Source organism: Sabethes cyaneus, chromosome 2, assembly GCF_943734655.1.
Source record: "Sabethes cyaneus chromosome 2, idSabCyanKW18_F2, whole genome shotgun sequence".
NCBI lineage: Eukaryota > Metazoa > Arthropoda > Insecta > Diptera > Culicidae > Sabethes > Sabethes cyaneus.
The window spans coordinates 151,994,862-152,013,455 of record NC_071354.1 but is presented as its reverse complement, the minus strand read 5'-3'; the positions used below and the strand labels follow the sequence as shown (position 1 = coordinate 152,013,455).

The 18,594-nt window shown below is 40.3% G+C and overlaps 1 protein-coding gene across 3 annotated transcripts in view; it reads right to left on the bottom strand.

The window, feature by feature from the left end:
- Positions 1-5,161: 5,161 nt before the first annotated feature.
- The window catches only part of LOC128734289 (lactosylceramide 1,3-N-acetyl-beta-D-glucosaminyltransferase A), a 34,006-nt gene continuing 20,573 nt past the window's right edge, over positions 5,162-18,594 (bottom strand). For all 3 annotated transcript variants that reach the window (XM_053828394.1, XM_053828393.1, XM_053828395.1), the window contains exon 3: positions 5,162-6,885. In XM_053828394.1, the coding sequence (XP_053684369.1) occupies positions 5,540-6,796 (1,257 nt within the window). In that variant the 5' untranslated portion in view covers positions 6,797-6,885 and the 3' untranslated portion in view covers positions 5,162-5,539. The remainder of the gene's footprint in view (positions 6,886-18,594) is intronic.

The window sequence follows — 18,594 nt, the reverse complement described above, 5'->3', positions numbered from 1 at the left end:
ATTGCGGTTTAATGGCCATTTATGCTTGCAAGGAATGGATTGTTATTGATCAACAACTAGTAACTAAATGATTCAAAAATACGTATCAGAACTTAATTGGAAAACACGAATCGATTACTTTTCGAAGGAAAATATTACAATCAAGAATGGAGAACAACTAAAAAGAGAATCGTTAGCATGAACATGAACAACCACACAGATTGAGGTTACACTTCCGGGATTGATCTGAGCCAGTGAAGTTGCACAGAGAATCACAAAGAAAGCATTTTGCGGTAATTTACTATCTTCAGTGTGCAACAATTCACGTCTTTGACCAGATCAATAATACGTCCTTGCGGCTGTTAGAGTCAATAGGATCGTAGCGCTGACCCCGCACTGTCCTGTATTCTAACAACTGGTTGCGAAGTCTGTCGTATAAAAACAGAAGGTCAAATGTGGATAACGGAATTAGCACCCAGGCTTTGCTTTGCGGTCCTTAGAGAACCTCTTTAAAATTTGGGTAGAAGTAGTTTAGAGTGTATTGTAAATACATTGTATTTCTATCGTTGTCAGTTTTTCGAAAATCGGAAAAAATGGCGTCACCCGAAAAGCAACGTAGCGAATTGATTTTGCGCAAGAACCTGGAAAATCCTCAACTCTCTTATCGGGACATCGGAAAACAACCCGAAATCGTGCAGTCAACGGTGAGTTGTGCGATTAAATGTTACTACGAAACTTTGAGCATCGAACGGAGGGACAAATGCGGCCAGAATGGACGTTCTATTAGTGATCAGTCTTTCGTTTAGAGAGCCAAGGAACAGGGGTGACTTCATTCGTACAAAGTGCAAAGGCTCCAAATCGTGACGAACGGCCAAATCCGGTGGGAAACTCACGGGCCCGGAAACTGTACACCCAGGTGCTGACGAAGCCTCATTGTTTCATCGGACTTCCGGATGCTTCCAGGGCTACTGTTCTTCAACACCCACAAGTTTGATGTTCCAAAGAAAGTAAGGAAGCAGAAACCTTCAAAGTTTACCAAGAAATACATGATAAGCGATCTGCTTGTATGGCAAACGGACATTGGCGTAGCTAGAGGGGGTGCCTGGGATACCAGGCCGTAACCTACTGACTTTCGCCAGATGACGATGGGAATCTCTCCAAACAGCTTCTGTAGCTCATGATTCACACGTCTCTGCCACAGTCCGCAGTACCTTCCGCGCGAACTCGGCGAGGGCGCGTATTTCCTCCATGAGCTGTGTCACGGCTGCAAGTTCTTCGTATTGTGGCGTATGTTTCTTGATCGTAGCATTATGCAAAGGGCAAAGTAGGCCCGATTTCCCGCTTAAATGCGCCGCTAAAACTCTTTACTACTGTTGTCCGTATTCACCAGCGATCCCAAAAACACAAACTCATCTAATACTTCTAGTTCGCCGCCGTCAACAGTGGGAGGCAGGTGTTTGATTTTCAAACCGACAGGCGATGGTAAATAGCATGCAAGAAGGATTCGAAAGTGTCTCCGAGTTACACACGAAATACATCACTCTATATAATGTAGCTCTGAGCAGTTGCGTCAGTTTATCCGGAAAACCCGAAAAACCGTGTTCGTGCATTATCTGCCATAGCTGTCGTCGATCTAGTGCATCGTATGCTGCTTTGAAATCAATAAAGATGTGACGCATGGGCACGTTGTACTCCCGATAATTCTGCAAGATCTGTCGGATAGTGAACATTCGATCCGTAATTGCGCGAGCTCTCATTAAGCCCACCTGGTATTTCCCTACAGAACTCTGTGCTATCGGTGACAGCCGGCGTAATAAGATCATAATGAATTTTTTTTTTTGAAGGCACCCCCTAGGCCCCCTCCAGGGAAATTACCTAGCTACGCCAATGCAAACGGAGTGCGCCCTAAGGTCCATCGAAAAATACTGGGCTATCATGAACCAGCACTACTAAGCATCCCGAGCAGGTCAAATCTGAGGAAGACATGAAAAAAATGGTTTTCCGTATAAAAGAAACTACAGCTACATGGTGTACAAAACCTTATGAGTGGAGTTAAGCGTAAGGTGCGAGTGATCAGGAGCACTTTCTTTAGATTACTAGCAGTACATGTGCGCTCAAAACCATCGACGGTATATACCTCGCGATAAAAGCCGCCCTGTGCTATGAGAAGGTGAACCAATCTCGTAAATCGGACAGCTGAAGAATAATAGAGCTGCCGAAAAGGTTCGACTCCCGGCAAAACTCTACAAAAATCGTAAAGAATGCCTAGAACACTTCAACAAATAATTTCAAGTATTTGGGAAGAAAAAAATTACGGGAGGAGTGGCTGGAAGGTGTGGTTTGTCTCATCTATAAAAAGGGTGATCGGCTCAACTGGAATAATTACCGCTGCATTACAATGATCAACGCCGCCTACAACGTGCCCGACAAATTCTCCAGAAATATCGGGAGTACAACGTGCCCACCCATCATATTTTCGTGCACTTTAGGGCAGCATACGATACAGTCGAGCGCGAACAGTTATGACACGAGAACGATTTTCCGGGCGGAGGCTAGGAGGATTAGGTTTACAACTCAATTCGTCCGCAAGACGCTTCGAGGAGCATACACCGCCGCACAAAGCTGACGATGTACAAAACGCTAATCAGACCGGTAGTCCTCTACGGACTTGAAATTGTAACTTTGCTTACGGAAGACATACGTGTACTTGACCAAACCTCGTGATTTTAGTCATGACCTTGAAATGCGGTCAGGCCTTACCGTCCCTTCATCAATTGTAGAAACATCGTTTCAAAAAATATTAATACGTGTACTTGCCGTATTTAAACGAAAGGTGTTGTGGACTATTTTTGACGGAGTACAAACGGAACGCGCGGTTGTCGTAGGCGTATGAACTACGAGTTGCAGGCACTACTAGGAGAGATTTTTATCGTATACCTGAGGCGGAAGTTGGAAGACTACGGTGGGCAGGCCACTTAGCAAGGCTACCGGACGACTGTGGAGTTCAAGAGCCCCACCCGTGCCAGGAATACAGGGGCTTAACGTACAAGATGACTCTACCAGGTTGAAACCAACTTGCGTGAGTCAAGACTCTCAACGAATTGGCGACAAGCAGCCCAGGCGACAAGGGAACTCTTGATACGGCAAGAGTCACCCCGGCTCTACGCTGCTAGAAGGAACCAGTATTTGAAAGACGTTTTGGATAATTTGTCCGCTCCCTAAAATATTTCCCAACAAATATAAGAGCATTAACTTCGAGCATAATTGCACACGGTTTTGATTTTTATAGCGATTTAGGAAAAATTCAGAAGATGATAAAATTTTATAAAATTATTTTATACAATGGACTTTTTTTTAACAAAGGACCAAATTTAAACCAAAAACATTTGACGCCGATTTTTCTGTTTCAATTAAAAAAACGTGGTAAGCAACGGATTGTTCATTGTGCTGTTTTTTTTTCACAAAGTTTCCTTCTAAATGTAATCGATCAGCGATGGTTCAAAACACACTCAACGCAAGCTGCAAATCACTCATTAGTTACAAAAGATTGTTCAACATTTGATGTTGTACCAATTATACTGATATAGAAAACGTACGTACCTACCTAGCAGAAACCAATAGTAAACCATAACCATTTGAGCAAACAAATATTTACATCAGCACAACGAGATTTACAATCTTAACATGGCAGCAGCATCATCAGTCTAAACTATTGGAAAGGCAAAAGTACGATATTGATTTCACAGATAAATATTTAACTCTCTCAATGCAAAAATAATATAAACAAAGAGGATTCGATTGAGTGCTTCTATACTTGTGCGTTAAATAGCAAACCGACTATTAATATCGTTGATTCGAGCAAAACGATGTAAGCCTAAACTGAATCACTTGTGTCTATAAATAATACGAGCAGTTAAACTTGGTTAACGCCGCACTGAAAGATTATGTTTTATTCCTTGTGCATAATACCTATTACTAATTTTAACTGGACCCCATTTAGTTTTTCAATTCACGCGAAGTGGTGACTCTTTACATGAGTAAGCAAATACGATTACTATGATGGCAATTGTTTTTCTTTTCGTAGCCATAATTGCATGCCATCAATTAAACACTTCACGTGAAGTAAAAACATTGAATGAGGACCAAAATAAATATAAGATGTCACGTACTTCAAATACTGTAATTATAATTGGAATCGAGTGACTTTACTGGTAACGTTCGAACGTATTTTATAAGTAGCGTAACTAAAAAGTACTTCTGTTTTTTGGTTTATGTGATGCGTTTCTGCATAATTAAAAGCTCGATAAATCATCAATAGTTATAGTTTAGACATGTTAAATGAGGACTATATTTCAATCTTCCACTTTCAAGATTGTAATATAGGTAAGCATCTGGTCCAAAAAAAGATGTATATTTAAGATTCGGCTAAAGGTATTAGTTACATGTTTGTAAGTTTTGTTTTATAATTTTTTCGTATTCAGTATGAAAAATTCGATGTCGTAAGGAATGAGGAATTAAATACTAACTACCAAAGAAGGTTGAGATTCGCTGATATACGATATTTCGGTCAAAAATATTTGTAATTTATGATCTAAGAGCGCTATCGTAAAATACCAAGTTTGTCTTATAATAGTTATAAACCAATTGAACATTACAAGCTGATTTAGTTGCCATTACAGCTGAATCCTGAAATGTTCATTAAAATACTTTACATTTGGTAGCAAAATCATAAAATCGGTTCAATCGGAGTTTCTTAAGGAAAGGTTGGCAAAACTGACAATCTTTGGGACCACTTTAACTCAGAAAGGAACATTCTAAGTTTTAAATAAAAAAATACTTATCTAAAATTTTCTGAATAGGAACAAGCACACAACAATTTTCTTCTTGAAAAATGACCAATTTTAAACGACCGTATTCTAAATGGAACAGACTTTTAGTTTAGCATTTTTTATAGAGTCAATAAATTCTAGCAATCGAAATACGAAATATCAAGCATTAAGAATTTTTATCCACAGAGTAATTGTAACACTTGTAGTTGCTTGAAATAGATAAAAATATTTAATCAAGAAACCACGTTAAAAATTGTGTATAAAATGTAGATATAATGGAATCATCAAAGTTATTATGATTTATTTATTCAATAGTTGATTACTAATTATACAACCAGTAATTTTCTTCTCTTGCTGACTCTAGAACGTACTGTTAATTACAAACTAACGTGACTGATTGATGAAATATCGAGCTTCCGCGTATTTAATTTAATTTGCATTTCACGTAACATGTTTAGAGAGATCATAGCTCGGAAAAATTAGGCTAATTATTTGTATACCTAGATTCTAAATAAAAATAAACGAAAGGAAGGAAAATATCTTAAATTGGTTAACGATTGATACCTACGACACTGCATACGCCAGTGGAAATTCTATGAAGATTCCAAATGATACTTAAATTGACCCTGCTTGATGGTCATGAGATTATTGCCCGCGAGGTAACACTCACGCTCACACACTTTCCTCGTTCGTTCCCGTTCGTATTGACTCGTGACAGCTGGCGGTTCCTACTATCTGCCATTTTTGGAATATGTTACAGCTTTCCATAGCCTTCGGATCTCACCTTCGCGCAAGTCCGGCGTGGTGAAGAAAAACAACTGATCCGTTGCATTCGCCGTTCTGTCGAGAATCGCATCCTTCTGGCTCCGGTTTAATAGCATTCGGCCAGTTGGCGTAATGGTAACATTGATTCGCCTCGCAATGGTTCCGGTGAGATGGACATCATCGATCCAGAAGTAAGGTTGTTGTTGCGCTTCCCGGTACAGCTCGAAAGCTACATCTGGCGTGTAGATAATCGAATAACCGGGACAATGATTCGGGTAGTATTTATATCGATACTCTTGTATGCTAACGTACCACTTGGAACGATGGGTGCGTTTTACCGGCGCCTTGCTGATTTCCTGACAAAATAGCAGTCTTCGCCGCTGTGACGTCGATTCCAAAACGTCGTATAATACGGGAGTGTTAACAAAGACGTCATCATCCACTTTCAGAACATATTTAGCTTCCGGGCAGTGATATGTGAACCATTTTAAAGCCATCACATGTTTGTAGGTCATGTTTCGATAGGCGTCGATAAAGTTGCCTTGTACAATGTCATCGTATAATCGATTTTCTTGTTCTAAGCGCCGCTGCAGCACACTCGAATTGACCGCCCCGATAAGAAAAATGAGCTTTGCTCGTGGATCATACTGTCCCCAGGTATCACGAATTGTATTGCGCTTATACCAATTAGTTGGTGCTGAATGAACTAGAACTAATACTAACGGTGATCGTCGCTCATCACCCATCTTAAGGCTATCAGTTCCCACGCTTTCATGGTGGCTTCGGCCGCTTTCCGCACTACAATTGTTGAAGTTGATGATGAATTTAAAATCTTTTAAATCTATCAAATTGTTATAATCATCTTTTGGCAACATTTCTAATGGATTGACTAATATCGATGAGAGCAACAAAGGAAAAACACTCTGGTTCACCATCGAACCACCTGCACCTCCACCGGTTTCCGTTTCGTCTATCCCAACGGACATAATCCTGTCTTCGTTAGGTTGTGGCAAAGCGGGTAAGAATTGAAGCGGTGTAGAGTATGCTAGTGATGATGCTGGCATGTACGGTGGCAGCACGATCGCCGATTCCTGGTACATAGACCCTGAACTGCTGCTGCTGCTGCTAGTTCCGCTGGTAGCTTCTTGAAACGACATATGCCATACTGTCACAATTAGCGTCAGCCCAATCAGAGCTCCGAATAGTGGGCGGCGCTCGAACATGACCAGCAACTCACCGGACACGCGGTATCACGGAAGGGGGGAAAGTATGCGGTTCTAGCGATGACGGTGCTCTCGCATGGTGCTGTTATCTGTAAGCAGAGAAAAATACAATTGAAATTTTAAGTCAAAGTATTATGAGAAGGTTCGTTATTATAAAAAAAAGTCGTTTATTCAGCATTAGCAAAACTGTCTATTCAACCAGTGGGCGAGAGAAATTATCATTATTATGTCTACTCCAAAGGATCCAATAACAAAGCACGTCTGATATCGTCAACCAAGCATAAGAGTTCCGCACATATCATGAGTATATGGAAGGCAAAGCTATTTTTATATTTCTGTGGTGGCATAAGTCAGAAAATTTAGATATAACTCCGTAGTGCACTTTGTGTTCATTTCTTATGGTCGCAATGATGACAACAGTGTGCTTGTGTAGATTGGTATGAATAAAAGAATTCGCACTTGACGTGTTCAATAAAAATGCTATAGTATGCAAATCTAGACGAAGTCGTTCACCACCACTACTAGGGTAAAATAACGTACTTTCGACCAGCTTGTTAGTTTCTACTAAACTTCTACACAGCTCGAATCTTAGGACTAGGAATGGTAAACCTCACATGCTAGATTCTTTATGGCGGGAGATCATTGCCGACGATGGCTATTCATAGGGTATGCGCACTTCTAAAGCAAGCATTGCTAGTGGCAATAGTGTTGTGCCAAAGGATGTTATCGTGCATATCAAATTATCGCGTCTTCAAAATTACCGCCCCTACTGCGCAACTTGTAATGAAATATAGTTAAAGAATACAACTATCGTATCAGGTCACGGTTTTGTCACCGTGAAGCGTTATGATTTCACGCCAAAAGTGAGATTCGGCTCCAAAGGCGACACAAGCATTGAGCTTAACCATATTAATCATTTTGCGGTTCAGTCCAGCCCGCTGCAGGTCAAAGGATAATAACTACCGATGAGCCACAGGGCCCGGGAAAAAGTAGTGGGTTCGAATCCGGTTGTAATGTTCCCATTATAGCTTGTTTCGATCCATGTGGCCCACAGCTTGGACAAAAATGAGCTCCTAAAAAATGCTATTTTTTCATAAAACTCAAATGTGCGACCCCTAAATCGCGTCAACCAATGTTGAAGTCATATAAAAGTTTTGTTGTGACACCCTAAGCTATCATTTGAAGGGTGAGCCCCTGGGTTTTCTGACATAGTGCTATTTTGGGACACTCTAATGTATATGGAACCGATTTTTAAAAACCTGCTTTCAAGAAAAACGGTGCTGAAGTTTTTATTCGCTGCGAATCGTAGTACAAAGAGCGGTAACTTTGTCAATTTTTGGAATTTATCCAAATAATGGTTTCAAACACATATGCTTCTAATGGCAACTCTTACTAATAATAAAATAATCGATTTTTAGAATTGCAAAACTTTTTATGCTCTTCTAAAGACCCGATCCGATTGCAACAAAACCTTGTTTGTTTCAAGTTAAAAGCTTTTCTTCTCGTGATTGCGTTGACAGAAGTAATTGACTTGCTGAAAATACGAGAAGATCAGTTCAGTCACCAATGAATATTTTGATGTGGTCATCACGAATGCAAAGAAGAATGATTGGTCTCTGAATACAGAGTTTTCATTATGGCACGAATACCTAACAGTTAGCTATTTTCTACAAAAAAAAAATTCAAAGTTTTTGCATTTGCCTGCAGAATAAGTTGAAAACATATGCTGTTACTACTAGAAATTCTCACCCCTTTTTTCTACTAGTCAAAAATTGATAAGTGCTTTACGCAAGAAAAAAAAACACTTTTATATCTGCTGACTCACTCGATTCCATTTTCAGCACGTGTTAGTAAGCTATGTGTATGTTTACATCGAAGCACCTACGAACTGCCCGGAATAAAGTGCCAATCAAACACATTGCCAGATTCGCGCGGATGGTGGAATGTAGCATGCGATATGCAAAACTACACCCTGATGGACGACTGGCGGCGCGTTGGCCAATGTTCGATTTTACATCTTTTATATAACAATGTGTGATTTTTTCCATCTGGATCTCAATCAGACATTCCGTCTGAAAATCAAAATTGTTACGCTATGAAATATTTATATAAGAAACTAACTCAAATATCAGAGTTCAAACGGTAAATAATAGAAAATGTGTTAAATGTTGTAATATTAAATGTGACTATCAGATAAATATTAGACCGAAACGACAAGGAATCGCGTTTTGCTGCTATTGATGTTAACATAAGTAAATATTTACACCATTGAATAAGGTCAGCTAAATTTTCATACTATTAGGGTAGGCAAATTATTGATGTAATTACAACAGTGCAGCGGCTGGCGCCAGGTAGCCCTGGTGCTCGTGCCAGAGTGAAATTTTTTTGAAGGCTTCCTCCATGCGATGTCTAGTGTCAACTCCAATATGATTCCAGTTGACTTGTTTTGGCAGCAGTTTGGCACTGCATGTATTTTCACGTATGTACACTGCTATACTGTTTGCTGCAAAAGTTTTAATTTAGCTTTGTTCGAGTGCGTAAGGGAAGTTGGAGTATGTATATTCAGAAGGTAATTCTATACTGAAATACTCCGATTTTGGCACTGGTAAACTCAACTACCAAAAATGCGACACAATATATTAAGCAAGATAACATTATTATTATGCTGTTTGTTTTGTCTCACTTTATGCTATTGTACGCTACACATATATCAAAATGGTTGTAAGAAGTTTTCTTTAATATTCGAGATTTTTTCTCGAAAACCAGCCTAACGTAGTTCTACGCAATCATGTGTGGAACATAACCTTTCTGATTTGATTTTTACTATTATTTATGATCAAAACTTTATGAAAACTTCAAATGTGGCCCAATTTTATTGTAATTATACCAGTTGAACGAAGATAAGAGAAGGATAAAGTTTCATAATCCGCTCTCGAGTACACAAATTTTATGAATATTAATCTAATAATGATAATGATCATTAACGCAAGCAAAAGATGACTGGTAGGAGCATTCCCGTCAGACTGTATAAACGCATAACATTTCAGAGCCATTTGGTACAAGTTGACAATAGTTTTATACTTTAACAGCTCACCATGACGTGATCGGAATTAGATACACCTGTGGTCGGAATTAGAAACACCCCTTAAGATTGATGATCGGAATTAGGTGCACTGATACATCATACTTCGATGCATTTTTAGTAACTTTCGGTAAATAATATTCTTCCATGAAACATAATTGAAAATACTTGCTTTATTTTTCAGTGAGGACTCAAATATGAATCATGCCGCAGGTGATCGGAATTAGGTGCTTTCACGGTATTTTCATAAAGGAGAGTGGAACCATAATAATTCAGAAAATCGCATAACCAACCCTTTTGGATAGCTTAAGTGAACTTCTCAAAACTAAAGCCAGAATTGATCATTGGATTGTTTATGGTACACTAGCTTGCTCAGTATTTAAAATTAACCTGATTTTATGGGAATCTTAATGATACCTAAACATAGATGTAGAATGTCATTTTGCAATTCAAAATGAATGAGCCGGATTGAGAGATCGCTATGCCGGTTTGTCTATGGCGGGTCTTCGTCTACTTTTCCGACATAGAGTCAAAAAACATTGAAACTATTACTTGGCTATAATATTTATTGAATACCTTTTCGTTATTGATGAAAAGATAATGTAAAAACACTATTTTCCACTATTTTATCAAAAAATCAAAGTCCTCTTGGGTTTCCTACCTGCTTTGAATATGACGAAGAGAATCTGCCGATCGCTCGGAATAAACACTTGAAATGTCGAGCTGTGACTCAAAATATTTCCACTTTTTTGTGAGAGCCGGATAACTCTTGCACACGACACGGCTTAAAGAACGCATGCATAGATTTTTGTAAACAATTGCTATCTACCCATGATAAACGAAGAAATATTGCATATGACGAAGTGCAGTTTTCGAATGACGAACTCCCGCCAGAGCAAGGAAAATTGTTTTCCTAAGAAAAGTAAGTTCTGAAATATTTTATCCACTTATATGGGAGTGAAGGTACAAGCAAAAAGAGTCAGATTGATTTCGTGTGAAAAACTTGAGTAGGTATATGCGGATATAATTCTTTTGAAAACTCGAAATAAAGTATGGATTGTTCTTACGTATTGCGAAGGGCGTCCTTTATTCTAGATAATTTCAACATCAATATAACAGGAAGAGGCAACACGGAAGCTAATCTTGGAGTGCCCATTAGAGATGGTCGGGTATGAAAATTTGAATACCCGAACCCGACCCGTACCCGATCAAGAAAAAAATTAAAAACCCGTACTCAACCCGAACCCGCAAGTTTATTATTTTTGATACCCGAACCCGACCGCAACCCGACGGGTACGGGACGGGCCCGGGTACCCGACCATCTTCAGTGTTAAATGTGGTCAATAGACATACCCGACCCGACCCATACCCGGTTTCAAAAACAAACATTAAGAACCCGTACCCGACCCGAACCCGCAAATTATTTTTTTTTTTCAATATCCGAACCCGACCCGAACCCGGCGGATACGGGTACGGGTGCGGGTTTCGGGCAAATTTTTCGCTACCCGACCATCTCTAGTGCCCATAAATGATAATAGTGCTCCAGCGAGAAATCGGACAGTTGAAAGGACTAACAAAAATGGTAAGAAATCTCTGGGAACGGCACCTCATTGAATAATTTCCAGGATTTGGGCGAAGGAGAACTACGGAAGAAATTGATGGAGGTGTACTCCTACGGATCAAATTTTCACACTCCGAGAAATGGAATATCAACTTGTGCGCGCATTTAGAGGCTTTATTTACGATTCCGAATATGTTAAGAGATATTTACTATTATGGGAAGTCAGGAGACTACGGATAGCCGGTCATGTCGCAAGAGTGCCGGATGAATGTGCAGTGATATCTCTTCTCTTCAAGAATCCACCGGCACCATGAATGGAGGGGTCATGCTAGATGTCTCGACCAGGTTAAAACTGATTCGTGAGTGTCGAGACGCCTAATACTAAAAGTATGTAAAATAATCTTTTAAGTTTGAAATAAAACGCATATTCATGACAAACGAAAATTCAGAAAACTGTTGCAAATAGGCCCATACGTAAAATAATAGGCAACATCTCCATTGTTTGTGTTTTCAACAGTTTCGCTTAATTTTTTTTTCATATTCATAATTTAAATGTACCACTATATAAGTTTTGGCTATTTGCACTTGGGCTTGAACATTTCTAAAGTTATACCAAATTAAAGTTCAAAAGTGTTGCGCTCTTAATTAAGTCAATTTTTTGAGGGCGAGATGCACCAAGTCTGGTCTTAGCCCAGTGTACTTCGAAGTAGGACAGACAAAAAATTTTTTTTGAGACATCCGAAATTGTACGTATTAGATCGTACTGCAAACCAAATTGTTTAGTTTGTTGAAGATTCAAGAAAATGCCTCAAGAAAACCATATCATAAGGAAAAGTTTACATATTTTAATTTCGACCCCGACTTCTCCTGTACAGAAGCAGCGGCAAAGGGTATACGTTATTCAGTTATGGTACAATTCATTCGAAACCGCTATCTATAGGCTATATCGAGACCGACGTCGTCGGAATGCACCAGAAAGAAGTGCCCGAGACAATAACATTGGAATGAGCTGGTAGTACAGGATTGATGCAGTCCGAACGACCCTAGCACGAAAACTCTTCCCTAACATGCATAAAAATATAGCAAGGCAAATATATGATATCATACAATAGCGGAGTGGAAGAAGCGATCAATAAGGGGAGCCTTTTGCATATGCTTTACAGTAAAATTTTATTTACATGTGCAAAGTATATCACAAAAAATTATTGTATTGGAAAAAGCATCAGAATTAAAATGAAAAACTTTTGAAAATAGTTTTGTAGGCTAATTGCAAAAAGAATACCAATCAAAATGCGTCGTTGCAGTGGTGTTAACACGATAAAGTTAGCCGCCCTACAGCAGAGCTGAGTGTACCTCTAAAAATATGCAGCGAATATTAAACAGCAACGAACAAGCAAACAGTTTAGTATAACCTAAGGATAATGGGTTAGAAAATAGATACCCGGAGCTCTTTCGCTGCAACTTGATCGAGTCCCTCGATTATAATGTTTATTTGCAGACGATAATAAATATTCAATAAATATTTTATACGGGTACCTACCATCTAAAGGTTTTTCGCACTAAATCAACTTGGCTTATGAAATACTTTTGCTTTTAACTTAATTGCTACTCTTTGTTAATGTCCACAAGGGTTATGCTTCCGACTGGTCTAGCGGAAGTGTTATGGGTCGCGGTGGCACTTGTTCCCCTGTCGATGATGGAAAAGGGTGACTCACATGGAATTGAAAAAAAAAACACACACACACACAAAGGGTTCGTCAACGAACAAAGGATTGCGTTGGGAGGTTAGTGATACTTTAAAGTACAGTCCAGGTAGTGGGCGATTGTTCAAATCCCGCCGCCAGAAGCAATTAAAATTCTTTGTGTTTGTCCATGTGTAAGTTCCCTCGATAGAATGCTCATCTGGCGGCTTACAACATGGTTCCAAGCTTTCGGGTTCGAATTATTCTAATGGTTTCTAGCAATGGCAGGCAAGCTCCACTGCTCTACCTTAGGGTGCACTTTCAGAAGGGCAGTCATTGTTCTGTGGGTGGCACACAATTTCTATCTTCTACTTCGACGGTTTGCTTACAACAGCGCCACCGCCTTGCTTTGTGTTTTACGTGTGCAATACGTGTGCAATACAGCCTATAGCAGGAAACACCACAACCAGTCATAATCTGTAATTACATGTTCATTCACATCCCTTGGGGCCTGTCCCATACGAGCAAGCGGGACCTGACGCTCAGGCGGCAGAATTTGTCCCGGTATCGTCATCCAGCTTATTCGCAAATAGTGGGTAATATAAGAACATCCGCTAGGATTACTTCGTGCACACTGCAATGATGATTGGATGCATCCGTATAAATTTGCGGGATGTATGATTTCAGGGCTACGACAATCGTTAGTCCGGCTCGCTGCATGAATAGGTAATTTGATTGGTCATTTAGGATATATAGGTTAGGAAGTACTATAACATCCTGCTACAATGCCAGTATAACAAGATTAGTAGTCCAAAAGAAATTTTTCTGTTATGCTCAAACATCTTAGCAAAACTACTGCTTTGATGTACTACAAATTACGAACAATTCTTCCCCAAAGAGATACTCATTTAGATTTATAAACAATCCAAATTTGGTTGAATTTATATAGCAATGTACATGGATCACATAGATACGACGTGTAAAGCATATTTTGAGTTTTACTTCCGGAAAGAAAAACTTATTATACAATAAACTTTGGTTTCTAATAAGGTTAGCTTGTTATTGCTGTTAGCGCCAAATGGAACCTACCCGGTCAATGATTACTTTTTTACATTAGATCTGGCCGACTGGCGGTTTCGTTAAGACGGCGCTACTTGTCACATACCAGACTGAGTAATAGACCTATTAAGAGCCCCCCCCCCCTCTAGGAAAGATTTATCCCACCCTAGAAAATGTACCTTGGCGACCAAATAAAATGGTCGAAAAAATGCGGGGGGCTACAGCTCCCCTAGAAATGTGCACTAGTTCAGCCAACGCCTGTTCCTACAAAATGAAATAATATTGCGTTTCTGCTCGTTCACGTCCATTTCATTCAACACACACCAATTTAGCAGGGAATCGATGTCGGTTTGTAAGGCACAGTAGTCAACTCTCGAACTCGATGCGAAAGAACTTCAGATCATCTGCGAATCAGCAGATCAGCAATGCACCAAGGTGACTTCCTTGTGGCAGACCGGAATGAATCTCAAATTGGTGAGAATTAGTCCCATCTATACGTACAAACGCTCTTCGATCGGTTAGGTACGACAGTATCCACCGTGTTAGCGACTCAGGAAATCTCATCCTTTCTGGCTTCGATACCAACAGAAAATTTGGTACCTTGTCGAACGCTTCAGCAAAATCACCATAAACAGCATCGTCTTGCTGACGCTTTTCAAGTGCGTTTGTCAACGCCATCAAGTTGGTAATCGTAGAACGTTTCTTCACAAACCCATGCTGCCATTCCGAAATGATATGATGGACCTTCGGATAAAGGGAATCGTGGATAAGACTTTCGAAAGGCTTCGGTAAGCAGCTCAGAATCGAAATACCACGTCCACGATAGTTGGTGACGTCACGGGAACTTCCTGCTTTATGGACAGGCGTAATTGCAGCAGTCTTCCACGCACTTGGGAAAATTCCCTCCGACATGGATAAATTAAAAATAATCCTCGCTGGAATCGCAAGCGTCGTGGCACAATAATTTCTGAAGAGAAACGGTGGTATCAGCAGGCAGGATCAGCGCCTTTCGATGCATCAATTGATTGCAGCTTCAGCACCACATCACTCAGCGTAAAGTTAAACATCAGCATGTTCAGGTCGAGTAGCGGCAAACTGCTCAAATATTTTTCAGACGAAGGTGGTCAGTTATTACTTTGCACATTTCGAAAGAAGAACGAGAACAAATTTGCAGACTCTAACGGTGACTCTGCTTCATTGCCGAAATAGCACACACGTTGAGGGACTTCGCCTTGTTGTTTCCGATTCCTTACGTATGTCCAAAACGATGCGGGGTCATGCCTTAAGTTGTCTTCCGTACGACGAAAAAATTCATTTCAAACATTTAAGCAGTTAAGAGCAGCAGCACTGCACTGCAATTACAATAATCCCGTGACAAAGTGGGAGTTTACTCTTGCCAGCAGTTGTCCTCGAGATATGATGCTGGCCTAATAAGCCAATCGTTGTATGTTCGAATCTCGACTGTGAGAGGCTGTTAGAGTCAATAGGATCGTAGCAACTAGCCCTGCAATTGTCCTGTACTTGAATAGCTGACTGCGAAGTCTGTCGTATAAAAACAGAAGGTCAAGTTTCGATAACGGAATGTAGCAACTAGGCTTTGCTTTATTTCAAATTTATTACCAACAGGCAAGACTTGCCCTAATGGACCTTAATAACTAATACATAAAACGTCGAAACATAGAGACAAAACTCGAACGTAACACTCGTTGTGATAAATTAAAATCAAATACTGCCGAAACTCGGTTGAAAGAACGCTGTAGACCAGAGATAGTGCTGTTGGCACTGTAATTCGTCCGTCGGAAAGGTAGATTTAGTAGAGATAACCTCCGCAGTGATCTGGTTGGTGCATTCAAGTTGACTTGACGAAGGATGGTAGGGCAGTCGATGTTGGATGTCAAGATATCCGAAACAACCATGGCGCGCGCTGTTTCTCGGCGAAATTCGAGAGTATCGATTCGGATGAGTTGGCAACGATCCTCGTATCGAGTATTCCTCATTGGCTGTCGCCATGGAAGCAATCGAAGAGCGTAGCGTACGAAGCGACGCTGGATACTTTCGATGCGGTAGATAGCGTTATTGTAGTGAGGGATCCATACTACGGAACAGTATTCTAAGGAAGCTCGAACCAGTGACCCGTAGAGCGCTACCAAACATTCAATGCTGTTAAAGTCACGTGTCATTCGCATAATTAAGCCTAGTTGTCTAGAGGCTTTGGCAACAATCAATGAAACGTGTTGTTTGAAAGTTAACTTAACACCAAGTAACACGCCGAGATCCTTGACTTGTTCCACTCGCTGAATTGGAAGTCCATTGAGTTTGTAGTTGAAGTGAATCGGTTGATTTTTTCTCGTAAAAGTGATTACAGAACATTTGATCGGATTTAGTAGCATACGATTCGTCTCGCACCAACTGGCAAATGCATTTAACTGTTGTTGAAGAAACAAAGCATCGTCAATGTTTCGGACAGCGTTGAACAATTTCAAATCATCCGCGAAAGCTAGACGTGGGCAATCTAGCGAATGGATTCCGTCGTTAAAATATAGGACAAACACCAGCGGACCCAGATGGCTGCCTTGTGCAATCCCGGAAGTAGCAGGGAACGAAGCGGAAGTCACATCACCAATTTTCACACTCAGGATTCGTCCAGTTAAGTACGATTCGAACCAGTTCAACATATTGCCGCTAAAACCATACCTATCCAATTTAGCGACAGCGATGCGATGATTAACTTTATCGAAAGCAGCGGAGAGGTCTGTGTAAATCGCGTCGGTTTGCGCTCGTCCAATGAAGCTGTCAGTTACATAGCTAGTGAAGCAAAGTAGATTCGTAGCACACGAACGTTTTGGGAGAAATCCGTGTTGCTCATCTGCAATCGCTTGTTGGCAATGTGAAAAAAGTGGTTTAATGACCACTAGCTCGAATAATTTCGACGTGGCACACAGCGCAGAAATTCCTCGATAGTTATCGACCTTCGACCGATCGCCTTTTTTGTGAACCGGAAACAAAAATGCCTGCTTCCAAGCTGCAGGGAATTTTCCAGTAGAGATGGACAGACGAAACAGGAGAATGAGAGGCTGAAGCAAACCAGCAATGCACTTCTTGAGCAGCGTAGCCGGAATCCCATCCGAGCCTGGAGAGTACGAATGTTTGAGCTTTGCAGAAGCGGCCAGAATCATGTTGGCATCAATGTTCATCGATGCGAAAGGGTGATCAAAGCGAGGAACGATACTTGCGGCATCCGATACTTGGTTTGTTGTAAGTACTTCGTTGCAAAACACGCTGGAGAACTTTGCTGCAAATAAGCTGCAAACATCGGCAGCATTATTGGCCATTTCGCCATCTAATTCCATAATGGAGGGCAGGCCTGACTGCTTCCGCTGATCATTAACAAAATTCCAGAACCGCTTAGGGTCAGACTTCAACTTTCTCTGCATATGCCGTTTATAATTCGAAAAACAGCGTCGTCTAAGTCTTTTGTAATCGTAGTTGATTCGTCGATAATATTCACGCAGCTGTAGTGAACCGCACGCAGAAAACCTCCTGAATGCAGCAGCTTTGCTTTTTTACTCTTGCCAGCGATAACCACAGAAAGCACAACCGATTTCTTTATTCTAAACATGCGTTACGTACTCAATCGGATTTGAAGCGAAACACAAAACGCTTCTGGTCTCTTATAAACATGAAATGCAATGAGAACAGTCTCCATACAAGATATGTGACATTGACACTTGCAATCTTTTTGCTAGGCACTTTTCGAGTGTATTTTCAATTGTTTCAGCAACATTCGCTTCTCGACCAAAGATATTCTTACCGGACTAAGGAAGTTGAAGTCTTCAGCATTAGTAGGGCCAAATGCAATACCGTCGATTGTGCCATTAAAATATGTGAACGCCATTTGCGCCCGGCTAAAAATACTTTTTAATCAGTCACTGGCGCAGGTGATATATTCCTAACGCGTTAGAAAATATCAGTTATGTTTCCAGTTTAGGAAAGGTGATAAACAAATTATAGCAAATTGACGAGCAATTACGTCACTTTGCGTGGGCTCAAAGCTGTTTGAAATATTAATTAGTGGAGTTCTAGTCCGAGAGGCCAAAACGTACATCTTAACGGATCGACATGGATTTTTTCCAGAGAGATCAACTATCATAAATTTAGCACAGTAAGTTGACACCGTATATACAGACATAAAAGCAGAATTTGATCGCGTAGAACACCTCTTTCTATTGGCGAAATTCGAGGACCTTGGTGCCTTTTACAATCAAATCATACCTTATTGGCTGTAAAAATAGACGGCTTCACGAATTTCTTAAGTGTACCGCAAGGGAGTAATCTGGAATCATTGTTTTTTCTTTTAATTTTTTAACGACGTCTGTAAAGTTATACCATAAGGTCGATTTTTAATTTATGCTGA